Raw genomic sequence first — 23,298 nt, forward strand, 5'->3', positions numbered from 1 at the left:
AAAAACTGTAATTGGTATTTCATTTAAGATTTAAGAACATGTTGTAATCATTAATCATAGTTTCATTGAAAAAGGGGCAGAGAACCAGAAAAGATTTTGAAAATTATAAAGAAAAATTTTAATGGGTGGGCTAAAAAACGATTTAGCATGAATCAAGACTGAGTTGTTGGTTTGGAGCTAAAGAGGAGGAAATCTCTGTGTATATAAAGCAAAAAGAAAAATATCTGGAAAAATTGAGAGAAAATTAAAGAGATCCGGAAAATATCTTACATCACAAAGTTTTCACATCCATAAATATGAGAAGCAGAGAACAGAACAGTGGGAAGGAAAAAATTATGAAAGAAATAATTGAAGAAAATCTCATGAGCTGGAAGAAAGGTAATGAATTTCAGACTGAAAGAGCCCATCTAATACCAAGCAGGATGAATGGAAAAAGATCTACATCTAGACACATCTGGTAAAATTTCAGAACTCTAAGGATAAAAAGAAAATCCTCAATTACTGCCACAGAGATGGAATAACAGATGGAAAATGAAATGACTGGGTTCCTAGCAACCTCGATGAATGCTTGAAGACTGTCGAACAGTATCTTCACATTTGGGGGAAAAACATTTGGACCTAAATTTTCTATACTCAACCATGCTACTTATCATAGAAGGACAAGAACGCTTTTTATACTTGGAGAAACTATGCACCTTGTATGAAAATATTTGAGATACCATAGTACAATGAAAAATACAGTCCAAGATAGAGGATATGGTGGTAGAGCAGTGTGGGTGGGAGGAAACTGGTACTTACAGTGGCAATCTTGGGCCTTCAAAAAGTCCTGAAGAAACCTAGGAAAATTCAGGAGTGTCATCTGACTGGGATACATGGACAATTCTCTTTCAATCAGTAACACCTAAATGATGTAAAATTATATTTCCCTCGGTGTTTAGTATTTACCTCGGCATGTTCTAACTGTACTTAATTGATTTTTAATTTTTAGAATCCACTTAGAAGATATATAAATAGGTTTAATTAAGGTTATGGAGTAGAATGCATTATAAAACTTTATAATATAAAAAAGAATAAATAACCTATAAAATTAATAGGAGATTGAGGGCAACAGAGGAAGGGTCAGTGCTTATTTTGTCAGTGGACAGTCAATAGATAACATATAAAAATGCTGAAATAGGAAACAGAAGTAAAATAGTATTAAAGTTAAGCTGGTAACCACACTAGAAGTCTATTAGCAGTGTAACAATGTATTGCCAATTTGATGCAGGCAGGTACAAAAATGTTCATTTCATGCCTTTGTGGCCTTTAAATTTTGAAAAAATCTCACTTGTATGCATCACATTTATAACATTAAAAAGATTACAGAAGTTGCATCTACCTAGTTAGATAATAATGCCTTTATTTACAAAGTGGCATTTCAGGGGTACGTGGTTTTTAGAAACTGAGGTAGAAATAGAAGACGCATAGGGATTAATTCCAGGACGTTAGAAAGTTGCATAGAATACTAATGTGGCTATTTTTTTATGTAGATTGCATAATTATTTCTTGACTGGCATATATTCTTGATTTTATATGTCAACTTCTGAATCCTCTCCATGATTCTTTCTAAAAAAAAAATATTTGTTGTTAAAAATTTGGATATATGGGAAAATTTGGAGACCTTCTTCCTGCCAATGACTTTTTATAAGATGACATTTTCTTTGATGTATTGAAGACCAGGATTAGAAGCCTGGTTTGTTGATAAGGAGGAAATCATGTGATCAAGGAGAGCCACAGCTACTAAAGGCAGGATGTGTCTTCTGGAAGAATCGGAAGAAGGAAGATGTCAATAGAAATGGCCTTTTTTATCCTTCTAGAGATGGCAGTGATATTATGTCCCTAGCCAGACAACATTTGTTGAATGAAAGAATTAATTTTGTTTGTTTTAGAATTAATTTTATTTTGATGCCATTTCAATGTAAGGTGGGTTAGCATCCTGTATATGCTGTATAAGGTAAAATGTTTTTTGAAGCTTAGTTTTATGAGTCTTGCTTCAGAAACGATTTATGGGAAGCAGATTTCTCCTTGTGTGTTTTGCAGATTTGATTTTAAAGAATATAAAATTTTATGGTATTATATACCTTTAAGTATTGAAAGTGTAAACTGCAAAAGATTCTAAGACCCACGTATATTATCCACTTAAATTCTGCATAGTTTTTTAAGTAAGTTGGAGTGCTAAAAAAAAAATGAAGTTATGTAAATGTATACCCTTAAAATAATTGTGAGAAATACTTTAAAAACTAAGTGTTTTACTGGAAATTGTGGAATTTGTGTAAGAGGGCAATGGTTTCCTTAAGCATACAAAAACATACTAAGTATAAAGTTATGTTTGGCAGTTAAGTTATGCTTTTAAATAATCTGTAAGATATTAGTTATTCAGTGTCTACTGAATTAAACAGTATTGACTGACTTCATTGAGAGACATTGGCATATATGTGCTTTAAGAGTATGGGAGTTGATAGGCTTTCTAAAAATATTTGATTCTGATAAGAAATTGGTGATAGAGGTATCGAAAGATATGAATGTGGGTTAAATTTGATTTCATAAAGCATGCTAGTGAAATATCCATTACAGACATAAAAACTGGTAGATACTGCCTTCTGTTTTCTTATATTGTGTTATTTTTTGTTGGAGATTTGGTAGTAAAACTGGATATCTGAAATATGTGGGGGACGTTGAAGGTAATAGTAGCAGGTAATTGTGTTTGAGATAGCTTCATAAGGACCAAAGAGATAGTTTGGTTATATAGAATGAAATCAGTGTGTGTGTGTGTGTGTGTGTGTGTGTGTGTGTGTGTGTGTGTATGAAGGCCGTGTTGGGATCCTGTCTGTGATCCACTTTGGGAACTTTGGAAAGTCAGTTGTGCTCTGAGATTCTCTTTATGTGAAGAGCCTTAAAGATATTTTATCTATGGTCAGGATTAGGTTAGTGGAATAGAGAATTATACTCTTTTGTAATTTTTGGCCTAGCCTTAGGTGGATAAAGAGAATTTAATGTAATACATTTCTTTAGGAGATGGAGTTATGAACCTGAAAGAGTAGTCAGTCTATTGATATTTGCAGTAATTGCTTGCTGACAAACCATTCAAGATTTTTCATGAATATATTAGGCTAGAAATTGAATGGTTACCGGCATTATGAGAGACCAGACTGATTGGAGCTTGTTGCCAGTGACCCCAAACCATCCAGGAACCAAAGGAGGAGAGCCAGTGACGGTATTAGAATTTCAAGGTTACTTGGATAGTTTTTACACCCTAATTATTTTCCATGCCTTTGATACTATCTTAAGCATGTTATCTGGAGCTGTTTCTTCAGTCTCCTGGAGTAGGACAGTTGTCCTTCAGAAGGGTCGTAGAAATTGGCGACTCTAAAAAGTTGGTTTTCGACTTAAGTCTTTTTTTGTAATTTGTATTTTTATCCTCAGCCCCTCTTCTTTCTCTACCACTCTGCCTGTGCAATGCGTATGTGTGTGTGTGGCGGGGGTGGGGGTGGGGTTGTGTGTGTAGTGTATTTCTTTTTATTGGAGATACTTGTTGCTTTGGAGCAGAAGACAGCTAATGTGTTGCTGACCAAACTGAGAGTGCTGTACTATCAGTAGATTTAGCCTATTTGAAACAAAAATAAACAACATTGAAATAACTAATTTCTTTTATATTGTACTTTTTAAATTTTTATTTGAAAATGTACAGTACAGACAAATTGGGGGGGTGAATGTGACCTAAAAACAATAAATATTTTATTAATTTTGTATACATAGAACCTATTGTGAAATACTAGAAAAAGAATGAATTCATGGTGTGACCCATCCTGTATAGAGACAACAAATGCAACTGTCCAACAGGCACACTGTTACTGGAGATGTGAAAAGAGGGACAAGTTGCTTTGTTTCTTACTTTGCTTGCTATGTTACTTATATTTGGACAAGACTGTGCTTGTATTCCATTCTGTACATAGGACACATCTGGATGAAATATTTTGTTTAAATATATTGATATTTTCTGTCCTATTCAAAGTGGAGTTTTAGGTTTTGCTTATTAGTTGGATTAAAGAAAAAGGGAAAGGGACTATAAGTCATAGAAGAGGAAAAAAAGATCATTGAGGATTTTGACTTTAAACTTTTGGAGAAACAGGTTCAAGTTTTTCTAGATTATAGACTCTTGGAGGTTGACTAACTTTGTCAATCTATATCCATTATGCAGTATAAGGCCTGTCACCTAGTAAGCACAGAAATATTTGTGTAAATGCATGAAGAAAATGCTAATGATGATCTTTCAAAAAAAATAGTTTGCTCGGGCTTTTTATAATATTAGCCTTGAGAAAAATTTTATTTATGCAATAAAATAAATTATTATAAAATAGTTCATACCTTTAGCCTCAGTTTGGAATATACTGCTAGATGGCCTTTGCATTATTTTATTTATGAGGTTACAATTTTAAATATCCTTACTTAATCCTTCATTACCTAAACCTTTTAGGTATTCCTGCACATACCCAGAAGCATGTCCAACTGTTAACATTTGATATGGAGGTTCTAGTGAAGGTTTAATCATTCTTATTTTAAAATATTATTGTCAGATTTGGCCCTGGAATGTATGTCGAGAAAATGAGATAGAAACTGTTCAGTGCTCTTTATGTTAATAAAAATTGCTTATGTGTGGCTCTGTCTTCTTATTGTGTATTTGATTTTTTTTATAATGATGGAAGGATTACTTTAGAATTTTATGCTTAAAAAATGAGTAGTTTGAAATAAATATGGAAGGGAAACAAATATATCCAACAATATTTAATTATTTTACTTCAGTGAGAACATACCCAAAGAATTCTGTATCTTTGGAATACTAAATTCTGGCAGAAACTTCACAGTTTACTCCTAAGTTAAAGAACCAATTAAACCTGAATGGAATTTGTATTTTAGCAGAAGTAGATATAACTTTTTTTTAAATTTTAGTTTCTTATTTTATTCATTTATTTTTAAGTAGGCTCCACACCCAGTATGGAGTCCAGCACAGGGCTTGAACTCATGACCCTGAGATCAAGACCTGAGCTGAGATCAAGTTGGACACTTAATTGACTGAGCCACCCAGGTGCCCCTTTTTAAAAATTTTTAAAAAGTTATTTTCCTCCCCATTTTTTTCTCTTCTCCAAATACATATATATAGATAGAATCTGCATTGTTGCCTCTTTCTCTTCTCTTCTCTTCTCTTCTCTTCTCTTCTCTTCTCTTCTCTTCTCTTCTTTTCTTTTTTGGTAAATAGCAATTGAGGTTCCTAATCTGTCAGGGAATGAATTTATGTGAATCATTTTGATAAGGGGCAGAAATTAAAAGAGGTATAACTTTAATTTGAGATTCCTTGAAAAGTGGAGGTGATGAGGAACTAAGGATAAGTCTAGATACGTGTTTTAAAAACTGATGCTGATTTCTGATCTGGGTTTTTTAATAGATTTGTATCATTAATACTTAATATTTCTATGGAAACAGTCTCATTCACTGTCAAAATATAAATTCAACTTCTTTAGAGTATGGTAGCATAAAAATTTAAATAGATATATCTATCCAGAAATGCACCATACAGTTATATTTAGGCGTGTGTAGTATGTGTGCCCTTGCTTTGGGCATGCTCATCGCAGCATTATGAAACATTAGAGACAACACAAATACCCATCAGTAGGGAACTGATTAAATACAGCATAGTTCTTCAGTGAAAATTTTAGCAGCTGTCAAAATCAAAGCAGTAGACTTGCATGTGCTAACCTGAAACAGTTATCATGTAGTATTAAATTTTAAAAATGGGGATGTAGAAAAATATGCATAATATGCTTCCATTTGTATAAAAAGTAATCTTAAGATATACATCATGTATGTAGATTATTTCTAGAAGAATACACTAATTGTGCCTTTTAAGAGTTGCTAAGAGGTAGGTTTACTGTTCTCTTTATTTTCTTTTATACGTGAATGTTTTCTATGAATATGTATTACTTTAAACACCATAGTTAATAAAAAAGAAAGTAAACAATGGTGGTAATGAAAGGAATATCACTGTGCTACATTAGACATTTAGAACCCTCAGTTATTATTATGGCATGATTGGTTCAGGAGAAATGTAAGGTAAAATCATGGAGATAGTGGTGTGTGTGTGTGTGTGTGTGTGTGTTTTTCAAGATTTTATTTATTTATTTGTCAAAGAGAGAGAGAGCCCGCGAGAGCGAGCACAAGCAGGGGAAGCGGCAGACAGAGGGAGAAGCAGGCTTCCTGCTGAGCAAGGAGCCTGATGCAGGACTTGAATCCCGGACCCTGGGATCATGACCTGAGCTGAAGGCAGACACTTAACCAACTGAGCCACCCAGGTGCCCCAAGAGAATGTTGTTTTAAAAATGTTGCTTTCAGAAATTTGACCAGATTTTATTCGTCTTTTAAATTCTGTTTAATTCTTTAATACCTATATCTCATTTATGCTTGGTCCAGGTTATTTCACACTTGGGTTTCATATTTCTGCTAAAATGTAACTTACAGATAGAAAAGAGAAAAAGGTATTACAAAGTAAGATTACATTTCACACATTTTGAGAGGTGAAGTTGTATATATTTTTCTAGTAGTTTGCTTTTATGTAGGTGGGTGAAATTGTTACATTTGTCCTACCACCAATATCTGTCCTTTTTTTGCTTGAAAATGTGGCTTTTTAAAAGAAACAAAATTTGATGCGAATATACTCCCTTTACAAGGAATTTTTGATTAAAAAGAGTTTTATATGGGAGAACAAACATCAAACAAAATGTTAAGTCATACAAAATAATGTTGCTTGCTTGTCGTCAACACACTGTGTGTGTGTGTGTGTGTGTGTGTGTGTGTGTGTGTGTGTGTGTGTGTGTGTGGTTTTCTTGTTCCTTATTCAAAGAAACCAGCGCTGGTCCTAAATAAAATTGTAGTGCTAGAAGATTTCCTTCTTCCAATATTCGTATTTATTGAACTTCTGTTGTCCTTTCCTCCCTTTTTTGTGAGAGGCTTTTCTCTTCACTTTGGACGTTTGAATCTTATTTTTAGTAAGCATTTTCTTTTATGATTTGTTATTTACATATGTTGGTTTGCATTTGTTTGCATAACTGTTCTATGTTAATTACTGTTTGCACTTTAATGCTTTTTTCTGTTGGCAAAAAAAGAAAGACCTTGTGCCATTGAAATCAGTTTAGGCAATTGGGAGAAGAGGTTTTGGTTTTTTTTGTTTTGTTTTGTTTTTTTTTTTTTGCCTAGGTGATGAGGTTGAACTGCTCACTTTAGTAAATAGGATTTTAAGGCTGATACATATGAATCTCTTTCACACCCTTTGCCCAGAGTATTTTATACTGTGGCAGAGGTCATCATATTAACAAAAAGGACCAGAAAATAAAATAAAAATAATAATTGTTTTGCTTGTTTAATAAAAAATGACAGAAATTCTGAAATATATATTCTGCTTATTGTTTTGAGTATTTTTGATATCTTATTTCAGTGACCTAGTCACAGAACAAATGTTTTTGTCATCAGAAATTTTTCCTAGTGGTAGCAATAGTTAGGATGCATTACTGGATATCCCACAATTCCTATATTCATGGCATTTGTTGTTCAGTCAACAAATGCTTAAGTGTCTGCTCTATGCCAGAGACGATGCTGGCCCTGAGTATATATTGATGACAGAATGTTGCCTGCTTTCATCAAGCTTCTGATCTGTGGGAGAGAGAGAGAGAGATGATAGATGGGTATAAACATCCATAATCCTGAAGGAAAGCTGTAATCACATATTTTTTCATAAAAACTTAACAGTAATTATCTAAAAAGATAAGAGAAGCACCCTGTAATCCTAGAACAGAAGGGAAGGAGAGAGTAAATGGTTTAATTGACTGGAGGCATAAGTGGCCTGATTCCTTAGCAAATAAAGTTGGAAAGCCTATTCTTGGTTTGTGGGAAATAAAAGTGACCTAACATAAGAGTTCTTTGAAATCAAACCTATCTTTGCTTGCTTATGTTGGAGGAAAGTTTGAGAAAGAAAACCTTGTTATTGACTTCTCTTAATCTAAGGGTGAAGCAGTTTGATGCATAGAAATAATTGACCTGGAAGAAAGGAAATAGTAAAAGCCATTTTGCTAGTTTCTCTTAAGCTAGGTCTTAACAATGGAAATTATTTTGTTTCAGAAGCCTTCACAAATGCCAGGCATACCCATACTTAGGTGTAAGCACTATATATGGCCTGGGGGAAAACATTTTTAATATCATTTGTTTTCCATTAATTCCACACAGCCTTTGGAGTCAGACTGTTCTGAGTTTGCATTCCAACTCTGCTATAAAACTGTGCACCCTCTCTGAGACTTGATTTCCTTATTCGTAAAATGAAGATAATATTACCTGGAGGAAGTATATTAGATAGAGGACAGACTCTGGAGCCAACTGCCTGGGTTTAAATCCTAGCTCCTCAACTTAATTAGCTTAGTTGGGAATAAGTTGGGCAAATTTCTTAACCCCTCTGTGCTGTAGTTTCTGTATCTGTAGAATGGAGATAATAGTTCCTACCTTTCTTTTGGTATTATTATGAGAATTAAATCAGTTAATACATACAAAGCACTTAAAATGGGATGTGGCATATAGTAAGCATGATGTAATTCTTAATATTATTTTAAATTACTGTCACTTGGCAGTGTTATTATAAGGGTTAAATAACATGTTTATTAACAAAAAAGCCTCATTTTTCCTGACACATTAAGGGCACCCCCTAAATATCAGATATTAAATAGTAGATAATTTTTCTCATTTAATACTCATATATTAAGAAATTTTATGCCTTACCGACTGTACCTAGAATAGTTTCTGATATACAGAAGATATTCATGTTGGATGAATGCTATACCGTTTTATAGGTAAATAACCTGAGGCCCAAGAGAACTACAAAATCCTTTTCCACTGAAACATGACATCATTTTGAAGAGACATTACTGGCAATGTCATTCACTTTTCTCAGCTTAAATTTGGCCATATGTGTTAATAATAACTCCCTCCTCTAATTTTTTCCCCTGTATTTTTCCTTTCCTTTAAAAATTCATTTTCTTTAGTTAGGAAAATTTAGACTAGAAGAACTGTTCACCTTAGAATTATAATTAGATTGGTTACTCAGTTCATTGAGGAATCACTTCAGTTTTAGTTTGTGTGGCACTCCTACATGTGCGCAGTTATTTTATTTCTGCCACAAAGCATAAAACATTGTTCCTTTCCCATTGCATTTTTTCATATTCTAGATTACATAAGGAAGAAATTTGACAAGGTAACAAATTTTACTAAATTGAGGATCAGTTATAGTAATGAATATAATATAAACTGGCTCTGTGGTCAGTCACCAACTCTGTTTGCTGTTTAATGATCCAGATATGGTGTTTTCTGAATTTCATTTATCTGAAATATTTTAGTCTCTTGTAATATTTAAGATTGGGGGAGGGCCATTCTTTGGTTAGTAAATGAAATTAAAGACTTTCTTAGAAAATGAATATTATCATGATGTGTTAGGTCTTGCTTCAGTACTCGTAAGTCAGTTGAATGTTGATCTCATTCTCTTAGTTATTTCCAAACAGATTAGTTTCTAGAATACCAATTTGCTGTTTAAAAAATCTACATTATTTTTGACACCCTTAAGTCAGCACCTGTAATGTATATGTTACATAATGCATTTGCCTGATGTAGCAAATTCCTAATTTGGTGTTACCTTGCCTCCTTCTTTGCATATTTAATACAGCCATTAATCTCACTACAAGGCTTTACTAAGGATAAATTGCTACGTAACACACTTCAACCTCTTTTGTTCAACCAGGAAGCCAGACGTGTTTAAATAGCTTTTAAAAAAATGTATAATTATTTCTTTTTTTGAAATTTTAGGATTTTAAAATTTGGTATGGTAAAATAGGGGACTTTATTTATTTTGTTTGTTGAAATTACTTGACAGAAGTTTGCTTTGGAATAGAGCTTCTGTATCTTTAAAAAATACACAGTGAGTCACCCCCTGCTCTTTTGGTAGATGCCTGGCTAGTGAACAGCTAAGCTGCTTTAGGCATGTAATAGAACATTCCATTTCCTGTTCCCTTGCTGACACAGAGGAGTGTTCCTGCTGGCAATGATCTAATCATAGTGCAGTAAGAAACATGGCAGTTTGATAAAACATGGTGGAGACAGCGGCTGAAATGGAAGCATATGTTCTAGAAGACATTCTTGAGGTAGGGCTAGGTTTGTAAATGAAATGAAAGTTGAAATCTGAACAAAGAAATCTTATCTGCCGGAATTATTTTACAGATGAATAGATTAGAGGAGAGAGCAAAGAGAGACAGAGCATAAAAGCAAGATATGGTCAGACCTTATTCCTTGTGAGAATGTGCCAGTCTGGTTCACATGATTATTAAACAAGTGTAGAATTATTTTGTTTAAACTTCATGTTTTGTAAATTGTAAATATATGTTTGATGGGGAAAAAAAAAAAAGGGCCTCGGGCTTAATAAAAAACGTTGGCTGGTGGTGACCTTTAGATTAACTCATTAGAAGGTGGGGTCTACAAAGCGGCTTTGAGTAGGTTTAGTATCATATGTCTTAGAATTCATTTACATATTTAAGCCCAAAGCTCTGCTTGCTGTTAACTATTAAAAACAGCTGATTATTTTCATTTCTAGAGTAAAATTAATCATGTATATCAATCTGATTGCTTAATTTAGCTGGTACATTCTGGTTCTGGATTTTTCATGTGACTTTGATATTATAAAATAAATTATTAAGTTAAAAATAAAAGACCCTAAAATTTAAGGCATTAATGCTTGAGAGCTCACAATAAAAATCTGCATTTTGAGTCATGAGAATTTTAAATTAATTTTCTTTTTTTCCTTGGTTGTCTCAATTTTGTAAGAACCTATTTGAGTATAAAACAGTTCCAGGAAATACATGTCAAAGTGAAACTATAATGGGCTTTGGCCTTGGTTGTAGTATAACTATCAAACATTTGTATTTGTAGGTATAGATACATTTAATGCCCATTTTTAAATCTATGGATGTGTAGAGTAGTTTCCTCCCTCATTAAGAAAAAAATACTGCCTAATTAAGATAAAGAGGCTCATGATGGTGAGTGGTATTCCTAATACTTACACTGTTAACACAATTTATTAAATATTTCACTGTCTTCAGGAGGAGATTGTATTAGGGGAAGAGGCCTTGGGAAAATAGGCTGCAAAGGGAAGCTAGGCGGGGTTAGCAGGAGAAAAAAAGCCTATGCGCATTATAAAGTGCTGCATGATCAATGAGCATTTTCTGGAGTCCCTCAGTGTGTGCTTGGAGCTGACATTGCAGCAAGTCTCATGGTTGTTCTGCAGAATGAAAACTGATTCCATTGTATTATCTCGCTCCTTGCAGACACCTGCCAACATACTCTTTCCCCCTCTCCTAAGAGCTTATTGTCTGAGTTGAATCCTCTGGTTAATTTCCATTCTTTTCTCTCTTTTTAAACTTTGATGCTATTGAGTTTTCTTTATTTTTTTTTAATACTACTGAGTTTTCTTAGAAATGGTATTAATTACCTACTTAGAAATAGTGGTATGTACTTTCATCAAGGAACTTCAGTAATTAGGAGTGGTCACATGACTTAGTGGTTCAGTTTAAACAAGTCTGATGAGATTATAAAGTTCTGGTAGTACATTTTAACATACTTTTTAATTTCTGTGTGGATTTTAAAGAGCAGTACTTTACAGATTACAATAAATCTATTTGTTGTTTTCTTTAGCCATTTAAAATTTCAGTATATAACAGATTTTACAAGTCTTGTTTATTTTCTGGGAAATACCCTCTTGAGCATAATTTTGTGCCTTTTATATAGGTTTTTTTAATACTGTCTTAGAAATTGGCTTTTCATTATTTCCACTAAAATTGTTTAATGTTAGGTTTAATGTTATGTAATTTGTTCATATTACTAGTTATTAAAATAACCTCTGTAACTTTGTTTTTTCTAATTTTCAATCTCAGTTTGTTTCCCATATACCTGTTGCGTTAAACCATACTGAGTAGTTTTCTCTTTATTTATATTATTTAATTTAACTATTTGTCAATAATTGTCAGACTAAATGAGAAAAATTACCACGTATTAATAAAATATGCTTCTTTTCCAAAATCATAGGTAGTCATAATGATCTAAGAGAATAAACGTGTTAGCTCTGGAGCTAAATGTACCATTTTTTAAAGTACCTCATATTGCAAGTGAATAGCATTTTACACTACAGGCTTTCCAGAAAATTTTTTCTTCTTTTGAAAAGATTTAACTCCTTGTATAAATGTCCAATAATGAATAATGAAGTTTGTCTGTATACCACAGTGACAATTTTGTTATTATACCTAATACTGAGCTATTTTAAGTTTGTCACCATAATGTTCATCTTTGTGACTTTATTGAACATCTGGAATTTTATGTAGATTTCTGCTTATTTACATTAAACATTGGACCTCTTCTATTTTTTTCTGTCTTCAAGTATAACTTGGTCCTTTGAATCATAAATTTCTTGAAGGTGCTCTTATTAAATCTTAGTAAAAAAAAAAATCAGTATCAGTGAATATAGTGCAGATTAATTCTCATAATGCTATAGTTTACCTTTTAAATTGTAATTGTTTATTATATATACCCATATGTATTTAATTTGAATTTTTAAGTGATCTTCAAAATCTTAAGTAAAATATTGTAAGTTTCTAAAACTTATAATCAAACTGGAAAAGGTTGCTTTCAGCTTAATATCATTGCTTCTCAGCTGCCCAAGATAGTGGATTAAATTGAATAGCTTCTTTATTTAAATTATCCAAATAATCCAGTCAGTAATTTTCTTTTCTGAACCAAAATGTTTGTGTTATTTTTGCTCACCTTAACTAATACTTGGGAAAATAACCCAATAGAGATGATAGAAAAGGCTTAGGAGTCTATATAAATCTCTTTCTCTCTTTTTTAAATTAGTTAATGTTATTTTTGCTGAGACAGGATTATAATTTTAAAATTTTGATGCTTTTCCTATAGGTCATATGTAATAATGTATCTTAGTACTTAGATCAGTGAGAAGAAATAGTCCTCCATACTTTTTTTTGTATGTTCCAAATTTGTATAACCAAATACTTTGTATATAGCTCTTTATATGAAAACATGAATCATATGAGAGGACATTTCAGAAACTTGATTACATATATTCTAGTTTTATTGCTTATACTTGAACCAGTTTTAATAGTTTTCTGTAAGAATTATTTTACAAATGAGAAAATTTCACAAATATTTTTATCTTAATTTTAATTAAATTCAGAATGCTTTTTTCAGGGTATAGCATTTGATAAATTTTTATTTTAAAAAACTAGCAATTTTATGAAAATAAGAATATTTACAGTATTAAGTATAGTAACTCTAATGCCCAGTCTTGTTCCTTCATCAGACCAAAGCCATGGTTTCTAAGCTGCATCTGTACTTGATTTTATAGGTTGTTGTATGTAAGCTAAAAACTCCAACCCTGTTCCTTAAAGAAAGATCCAGTCGGTTGAGCATTTGGCTGAATACTTTAGGGTAGAACTAAATTAAGGGTCAGATTTAAACACAGGAGGTAGATTTATTATGAAACCATTTTTTACTCTATATTTATCATGACATCAGAGGGTTTTTTGCTTTTGTTTTTGTTTTTAAATAAGATTTAAAGAGTTGCAGGGAAGTTTTTTCCTTTTGATTTGTCAGCATGATGGGCTGATGGTAAATAGTGCATTTTATGTCAAACAGGGATAATCTACTTCCTGTTTACCATGAAAATTATTTTTAGTAATATATAAAATCTCCATGAAGTAGACTCTTTGAACAGGTACTTGCTATATGTCTTTTTATTCTATAGAATATATTGGTTTGTGTAATGCACATCATTTATATATTGTAACAGTAAATCTTCAATGGATTTCTAAAGTTCTATATTTAGTATAACCATGGTAACATTTTTCACAAGGAAGAATTGGAGTAACTCTTAGGACATAAGTATAAGTTGATCTGGAGACAAAAGTTTAGTTAAATATGTAAATTTTTCGAATTGATATAAGTAACATTTTCCATTCATTAAGAGGTTTTGGAAAGATGAGACATGTTGAACAGATTGAATCTTATAATTTCACTCCAGTATTTATTGAGTACCTTCAGTGTGCTAGGTACTTGAAATTCAATGAAATTAGTCCAGCTAATTTTGCTTCACAATCTAAAAGTTCAGAAGACAAAATGTCTGTCATTGGTATTTAAGTATTCTTGAATTCAGGATATATTCAACTATGTATTTGAATACTAGTATTTTACTTCATTTGTTCGTTTGAATAATTTGAAACCCATGTTTTCATCATTCTGAATTTTTCAGTAAGCATATATTTTCCTTTATCTAGGCACATATTTTCCTTAATTTAAGCACCTGTAGGTTATCTTTTTTATGCTTATCTATGTAATTGTTAGGTTTATTTATGAATGGTGGACTGTCCAGAAAGTCTCCTGGATCCTGTTTTCTACTTTTTGTCCTTAAAGATTTTTCTATTGACATTTAAATCAGTATGTTGTGTATGTGTGGATGTGTATGTATACATAGAACACACTCATATATATGCTTGCATATACCCTACAAACACACATTCATGTCCCTGCTATATTATGCATTATGAATATTTTTATTTGAAAATTGTGTTTATCTTGGAGGGAGGGGCAGAAGTTGCAACATTGCTTTCATATACCAACTTTGGGGGAAGCGTGGGGGAATAGTAGAGGATAGCTAAAAGATACACTTATACTAGTTTATAATCCCTGTAAAGAAGACTGATGTTTTAGTAGACTATGAAAGCTCCAGACAGTTGCAAAAATATAGTTTAACTAGAAGTGTGTGAATTAATCTATTACTTCACATGAGAGTAAGGGCAGGGTTGTCCAGATGCCACTAGTCCCATGTTAATCCATTATAGTGCAGTGGTTAATGCATGCTGTGGTGTGGGAATTAGAAAAGGTCTGCATCATGTATTATCTGCATATACATGCGAAAACATTGGCGCTTTCCTGGTTCTGCATTGTTAGGGGTCCTTGTTCTGATACTTGAGTAAAGAACTCACTCTGCTAGGAAATGGATTGGTCACTACAGAGTTGGTGAGCATCACAGTTCTGCTTAACCACTGATATTTGGTTTATATAGCTTCTAGATTTTCAAAGACAAAGAACTATCAGGAGGTGTTCATAAATGTTAATTGTCCATCAGATAACTTTTGGTTTAATACGTGGTTAGATCAATATCTGTCATTAATAATTTGGTCTTGGATAGAATCAGGCTTCTAACTAGCTGGTTATATATGGATATATGCTGTACATTGGATACCCACATAGTTTTATGGTGGCAGTAGTAATTGAGCACAGTAGGTGCCATTTATTGAAATTTTAAGTTATTATACAGAGGGACCTCTGCCAAGTACTCCACAAGCATTGTTTTATTTAATCCTGTAAATGACTCTGAAGAGGTAGGTATCCATTTCCTAGAATGTTTATAAGGAATAAATGAGATAATTGGTATAAACATTTAGCACAGCACTTAGCACATAGTTAATACTTGACTATTAGCTATTTTTTAAAGTGATGATAACCCTCATGTACTATTTTATGTTAATATCATCCCCCATTTGACAGACCAAAAAAACTTTAGCCTCAGAGGTGATTATAGTAGCAGTTCTCAAATTTTTTGATCTCAGGACTCTTTTACACTCTTAAAAATAATTGGGGACTTACTAGGATCTTTGTTTATGAGAGTTATATTTTATCAATAATTATATTAGAAATTAAAATTAAGAAAATTTAAAAACATTAACATTTATTCATTTAAAAATAATTAATATAAACCCATTACATGTTAACATACTTTTATGAAAAATAACTTTTCTGAAAGAAAAGAAAACTGTGAGAAGGGTGGCATTGTTTTGCATTTTTACAACTATTTCTGAAGTCTGGCTTGATAGAGGATAACTAGATGCACGCTTGCTTTTATAGTCAATCTATTGTAATACATTATTTTGGAGGAAGTCTAAGAAGAAAATTTGATCTTACACTTATATGAGGATTAAAAAAGGAAGAATATTTTAATAATGCTTTCAGATAATTATGGATATTTTCCTTTGATATCACTCCTAAAACTACACAAATACTAGTTTCCTAGAGATTAGTTTCAGTGTGGAGTATAAAAGAAACAAAGCAGAGAATTTTCTGAACTTGGTTAGATTAAAATCCACTGGTTTAGTGCACATTTTGAATGGATCTTATACTTCATACATGAGTTTGTAACATCATACATTGGTCATTTGGAAAATGATTTCTAACATACTTAATGACTCCCAGATATTGCTACATTTCATTCTGCAGTGTAAAAAAAAAAGTACATTTGCTAATATTACCAATTTAAAAGTAAAAAACTGGGAAGCTATCACATTCATAGTGTCAGGGGTAAATTTTCCAAAATTCTCATTTTTTCTTGAAGGCTTGAATTTGTCATTGATGACAAAGAAAGTAAGTTTTTTTCCTTGAAATGACAGGCTCACTTCATTTTTGAGAAAATGTCTGCCAATTAATATGAATAACCATAGTCTGTCTCAAGTAAAAACGATATTCCACGAAAAAAAGCTATTGGTTTAGCTCACATTTACACAAGTGTTTGTCTTGAGATAACCACCATCCATAGGTATGTAGCAGAAATGTTTTCTATTTTGTCACAAAGAATATTAAAATGTCATAGATTCAAGGTTGGAAATTTAAAAATTAATACTGTTTACTGCTTCATAATGAAAACTGGCTTTCTCTCCTGCCCCCCCCCCAACTTTGTTAAAATTATGAGTGCCTGACAGAAAAGAATATGGTTGGTACCATGGCCTCGATTCGTGTTCAGGAGCCAGCAGTTTTACTCAGCATTATTTCTATGTCATCAGTGCAAGTGTCAACACAGTAAGACAGGCAAATAACATATTAGTATTATAAGAATAGTTTTGACCTCACAAATCCTCTGGAAAAGTCTGGGATCCCCAGGGATGTTGTGGACCACACTTGAGTAACTACTAGTTTATAATATATTGCCCAAGTTCAAAATCAGGAAGGACATAAAACTAAGATCTAAGTCTATTTGATTCAAATGTTTTCCTTTACCATTTTATCAAATTTCTTAGTTCATCACATAGTCCCAACTTCTTTAATCTCTTTTGACACTCCCTTTAGGATTTCTCTACCCTTCAACTATAATAAAGCAGGTTTAAGGAGTGGGAAGAACTTCGTGTGGAATTTTAAATAATTGCTTAAAATGTTAAGTTCTAGGTTAGTCATTCAGAATTTATGAAAAAGGAGTTTGAGGACTCTGAAGTGAAGTTGAGTGAAAGGAGAAGCTAGAAATAAGTAGAAAATGGTTTTGCTTGTAGAATAACATTAAATAGTAACACTTTTGATTTTGATAAAGACAATTATTAAAAACTGAAATGGATTTGTAAATTCTTTCATGTCTTGTTATGATTCTATTGAATAATTAGGAAAGCATTTCATAAATTTATTTGAATACTCATATTTTAGCAAATGAAACATATATAAAGTAGTTGTCAAATTTGATTATTGTTTTAAAGATTGATTTATTTGAGAGACAGAGAGAATGGGAGAGCAGGGGGAGAGGCAGAGGAGAAGCAGACTCCCTGCTGAGCAGGGAGCCCAGTGTGGGGCTCTTTGTCTCCTGACCAGAAAGATCATGACCTGAGCCCAAACCCAAGAGTCCGATGCTCAACCAACTGAGTCAAGGCGCCCCTTGAATATTTTTCATTTTAAAAGCTATTGGCTGCTTTTCTGTGTCCTATGACAGGTGCCAGCTGGTTTTCATCCAGTCAAGAGAAGTTGTTTTCTGTGGGACTAGTTTTGTTTTATATTGTCTATGAAAATGAAAAATTAGATTCAGATAATGTATATCTTGATTATCCAAAGGCTAAGCTGTTTGTTTCAAATTCCTTTGCCTACTAGCAAAATAATATTATTTAAAATCTAATTTATACGTTTCTTTTGTATTTATATAAACCTGTGTATTTTGTATGCCCTACATTTTTGCCACAGTTTAATTTTGAAATTGGCATTGAAATCATGTGTTCCCATAGGAAATGAGGAATGTCAGTTACATCTGTACATCTGTTGTCTTTTCCACTTCTCAAATGCTAATAACTCTTCTCCCTGCTTCCAAATTCTAGAGGATTGTTGAGATGAGGAACAGCGTTGAACCAGTGTTAAACGGCTTGTTGGTTTTCTCTGCTGTCTTAATTTTTGTTTAGTTTCTGACCTTTAATGATTTAGCTTCTTTGAGTTTGGATACTTGCTGCTCATTTCATTTGATTTTTTTTTTTTCCTCCTACAAATTGTCTACATTCTGATCCTCTACTTGATGTTTGGATATTGTAGTCAACCTGACTCTTTGATTTCACACAGATATTCTCATTTGTTGACCTTCTCACTCCTCTAGCTAGTGTTTATCCTTAGCTAGTTCTGACCTTGAATTTGTCCTCTTGCCACTTCCCCAGTCCTTGTCACATGTTCTGCATTTTTAATTTATGCCCTGTCATCATAACAAAGACCAATATATATTTGTGTGAATTGTTTAAGCAAGTTTGAGAAGTAGAGTTTCTAAATTCTTATATTTCATTAGGAAATACTGGTAAGGATTTTCCAGAAACATACTAGTTTAAGTGTTCACACATATTGGAAAGTTTTCCTTCTTAATATTTTGTCACATTTGTATAATATTTTGTTATCTTCTCAAAATATCTTTCTCAGTTTCTCTGTCCTGTTTTTAGTTTTCTCTGTGAAATAAAGTACATGGAGACAACAGTGGGTAGAAAGTTGCTCTCCCATAAAACTGTATCCATTTAAAGAACCAAAATACTAAGATTAAGCCCCACATATGTCATTTAAAAATATCTTGGCAGGTGAACCATCATTTTATAAATATTTTATGAATTATAAATATAAAACCTTTCTAAAGTAAGTCAGTGCTGAATTATGTTGACATTGATTTTTAAGTATTTTTACATTATATTTAATGGCTTTTTCATTGTCTCGAGTTTATAGTGTTACCATATGATTTTCTGTGAGTAGTTTTATTCCTCTTGGTGTTTTTAGTGACTTAGCATTGTATATTGAGCAGTTAAATAAATGTTTGTTTCTCATTTTAATTTGAGGTATTGTATAGTGAAGGAGCCACCTTTTTCCCTTTAGAAGTTCTTTGAGGGGCTCCTGGGTCGCACAGCGGTTAAGCATCTGCCTTCGGCTTAGGGCGTGATCCTGGCGTTGTGGGATCGAGCCCCACATCAGGCTCCTCTGCTATGAGCCTGCTTCTTCCTCTCCCACTCCCCCTGCTTGTGTTCCCTCTCTCGCTGGCTGTCAAATAAATAAATAAAATCTTTAAAAAAAAAAAAAAAGAAGTTCTTTGAACTCTTAGCCTTGCTTAGGTGTATACTGTACATGGAATGAGGAAGAAGAAAAAGTCATTCATACTAATAGAATCAACCCAGGGGATCAATAGGTTACAGTTTTATGGTATATAATCTTTGTATGTTATTTGAAATAAATATTTTTTTATTCTTGGTTTTCTTACTCTCTAAAGTTAAGTTATACCATATAGATTCTCTGTGATCCCTTCTAGATGTAAAAAAGTCTATAACTAGTCCTCTTAAGCTGTTGGCTTTAATAACTTCCAAACAGAAAGTTCGATATATTGGTCCCATATATTTCAAAAGCTTCATAACCTGTTTTACTGCTTAATTTCACATTAAAGAATCAAATCCAAAGTCATTTTTGCACTTGATCTATTACTTGACTTCTTTCTACCCACTCATCTTTATCTTTACTATATTTTTTCTGAACTTCTTCCCTTTACATTGCCTTCTAATATTCTGTTACTGCTCACATTGTCTACTGGCTACCCTCTTCACTATCTGTTTCAACGTTCTGCTCTTTTCCTAGGGTTTCCTCTCTAGTCTCCCTTTCAAGTTCATTATGTCCCACCATTTAGTGTTCTCAGAAAGTTACGAAACTACGTACATTAAAATATTATATGATCTCTATTATGTCTTTGATTAAATGGAAATTCTCTCATATGGCTACCTTGGCTCTTGTTAAATTTTAAGAAATTACTTATGTGTTTATGTAAAAGATATTTCATCCTGCAAAAGAATTTGAAGTAGCTTATAAGAGTATATACTCTAAAAGTACCAATGGCAAAATTAGTAAATTGAGACCAGATAAAAGTAGTATACAGAAATGCATAGGGGCGCCTGGGTGGTGCAGTCGTTAGGCGCCTGCCTTCGGCTCAGGGCGTAATCCCGGAGTTCGGGGATCGAGTCCCACATCGGGCTCCTCCGCTGGGAGCCTGCTTCTTCCTCTCCCACTCCCCCTGCTGTGTTCCCTCTCTCGCTGGCTGTCTCTCTGTCACATAAATAAATAAAATCTTTAAAAAAAAAATTAATAAACAGTATGCGATTGCTAAACTTAGATCAAATTAGCTAGCAACCAGAGCCAAATTGGAAATTTGATGAGTTTCGAGGTTTGGACTGTCCATAAGTTCCATAGGCCTACTAGATGATCTGGAAAACTGATATGTTTTGTGCACTTTAGGTCTCAGAAATAATTTCTTTTTGGGCCCCCCATAATGGAGGTACTTCATGTTATAGTAAATAATGTCTTCAGCATTCCAAAAACAGACAAGCTTCATATTGTTTCTATAGAATGTAAGCCTAGTATTTACGATAAAATGCAGTTGGGTTTTAAAAAAAATGTAATCTGAGTACTCAGTTTTCTGATGGTCCGGTTTGTTTCAAAGATAAAATTTAGAACATCCAGAGCAGAGGTTGCAAACTGGTGGGTTTTTGGCCAAATAAGACTTTAAATTTGTTTTGGATAGCTGACATAATGTTGGTCCACAAGATGACCATTTATTTACATTTTCTTTAATTTCTTTCAACATTGCAGTATTTTGTTTTTGTTTTTATTTTTGTTTTGATTCCCATATCTGATTGAGATGTTCTCTTCTATTACTAATTTGCTAAAAATTTTTATCATTGTATCGTCAGGTACTTTTATCTGTATCTTTTGAGATGATCTTATTATTTTCCTTCTTTATTCTGTTATTATGTGAATTATGTAAATTAACTTTTAGATTTTAAGCCAACGTTGTATTCTTGGAATAAACCCCATTGTGGTTATCATATATGACCCCTTTTTGGATACTTACAGGTTTGATTTACTTGTGTATTGTTAAGGATTATTGTTCTTCACAAGGCATAGTGTTCTTTAGTTTCCTTTTTTAAATAAAACCTTTGACCGTTTTTTGTATCAGAAAGATGTTAGCGTCATAAAGTGACTGGGAGTGTATCTTTCTGTTCTGTTTTCTAAATGCTTGTGTATAAATGAATATTTGATTGAATTGACCAGTGAAGTAATCTGCAATTAGTGTTTTGTTTGTGGGAAAATTGTTAATTAAAAATTCAGTTTCTTTGATAGATACATATAGAGCTATTTAGCTTTTTTTTCTGTCAGTTTTGGTAATTTGTAAATCTTGTAAGGAACCTATTTCAATCTAAGTTGTTGAATGAATTGGAGTTGTTTATAATAGTCTTGTGTGGTTTAAATGATGGTAGGAGCTATAATAGTGTTCCTTCTTTCAATTCTGGTTCTGGTAATTTACATTTTCTCTTTTTTTTCTTGCATAGTTTAATATGAAATTTGTCAACTTTATTTTTGATAAATTTTAAGTTTTTTATTTCATGTAATCAGTTTTTGTGTTCGTTTTCTATTTCATTAATTTCTGCTCTTACATTTCCTCCTCTGTCCTTTCTTTGTATTTAATTTGTTCTTACTGTAGTTACTTTAAGTGGAAGCCTAGATTACTGTTTTTAACATTTATTCTTTTCTGCTATGAGTATTAAAAGTTATAAATGTCTTTTATGTACTGCTTTACTTATATATATATGCTACAAATTTTGATGTGTTGTATTTTCATTATCATTTAGTTCTAAATGTTGTGTAATTTCCCTTGTGATTTCCTCTTTGACTTAGTCTGCCTTTCTCACCTGGGGTTTCATGGGCGAATTAAGCTCTAATTCTTAAGACATCTCTCTTTCCGGTGCATGTAGAATAATAATGATTATTTATCATTCTTGGGAGAATTGAGAAAATAGTCATTCACATCATGTTTGGTCATTTGTGATTCAGATGAGGACCTCTTCTGCAGAAAGGTTCTGTGAGTTATTAAAAACAGCATATTTCATTTGTAATATTTTGGGATGCTACAGGTTTCCAATTTACATATGTGTGGTCAGAGAATATACTCTGCTTTCAGTTTTTAAAAATGTATTGAAACTTGTTTCATTGTCCAAAATATAGTCCATTTGGTGAATGTTCCATGCACACTTAAAAAGAGCATGTTTTCTGCAGTTTTTGGGTGAGTATTCCATAAATGTCAGTTAGATTATGTTGGTTAATAATATTCAAGTCTCTTGTATCCTTACTGATATTCTGTGTATTTGTTCTGTCAATTATTGAGAAATGAGTTTTGAAATCTTCATCTATAATTGTGGAGTAGCTCATTTTTTCTTTTTGATCCATTAGTGTTTGCTTCATGTATTTTGGAGCTGTGTTATGAGGTATATAAACATTTAGGATTATTATATCTTCTTGCTAAATTGATCCTTTTATGTAATTAGATGTGCCTTGTTATCTTTGTTAGTATTTCTGATTTTGTCTGGATTCTGCTTTGTCTGATAATAGCTTTACCAGCTTTGAAACAACTAATGTTTTCATAGTATATCTTTCTGCATGCTTTTAACCTCTTTGTCTTTGTCTTTATATTTGAAGTACGTTTCTGGTAGACAGCATATAGTTAGCTCTTGCCTTTTTATCCCAACTGTCAATCTCTGCCTTTTAATTGGTGTATTTAGTTCATTTTTACTTAATGGTGGTTATCAATATTTTATGTTTGAAATTACCATCTTGCTAATTGTTTTGTTTGTCCCATTTGTTGTTTTGCTGCTTTTTTCCTTTGTTCATGTCTCTTTTTTGATTACTTTTAGTATTTCATTTTATCACCTGTATTGCCTACCTCTTCTTATTATTTTTTTGAGTGATTGTTTTGGGTTTGTAATATACATGTTTTAACTATAGCTACCTTCACATAATAATATACCACTTCACATATAATGT

At 32.5% G+C, this 23,298-nt stretch overlaps 1 protein-coding gene across 5 annotated transcripts in view; it reads left to right on the forward strand.

Annotated features, from left to right (window-relative positions):
- Positions 1 to 23,298, forward strand: part of ANKRD17 (ankyrin repeat domain 17) — a 156,762-nt gene that overhangs the window by 21,356 nt on the left and 112,108 nt on the right. Inside the window, exon 1 of one of the 5 annotated variants that reach the window (XM_045789436.2) lies at positions 3,537 to 10,262. The exons of the other annotated variants lie outside the window; for them this stretch is intronic. Within the exon in view, the coding sequence (XP_045645392.1) occupies positions 10,209 to 10,262 (54 nt within the window). The 5' untranslated portion in view covers positions 3,537 to 10,208. Of the gene's footprint in view, positions 1 to 3,536; positions 10,263 to 23,298 lie in introns of those variants that run through there. 5 annotated transcript variants of the gene reach the window in all.

Source organism: Ursus americanus, chromosome 8 (assembly GCF_024610735.1).
Source record: "Ursus americanus isolate L20-20 chromosome 8, mUrsAme1.1.p, whole genome shotgun sequence".
NCBI classification, from domain to species: domain Eukaryota; kingdom Metazoa; phylum Chordata; class Mammalia; order Carnivora; family Ursidae; genus Ursus; species Ursus americanus.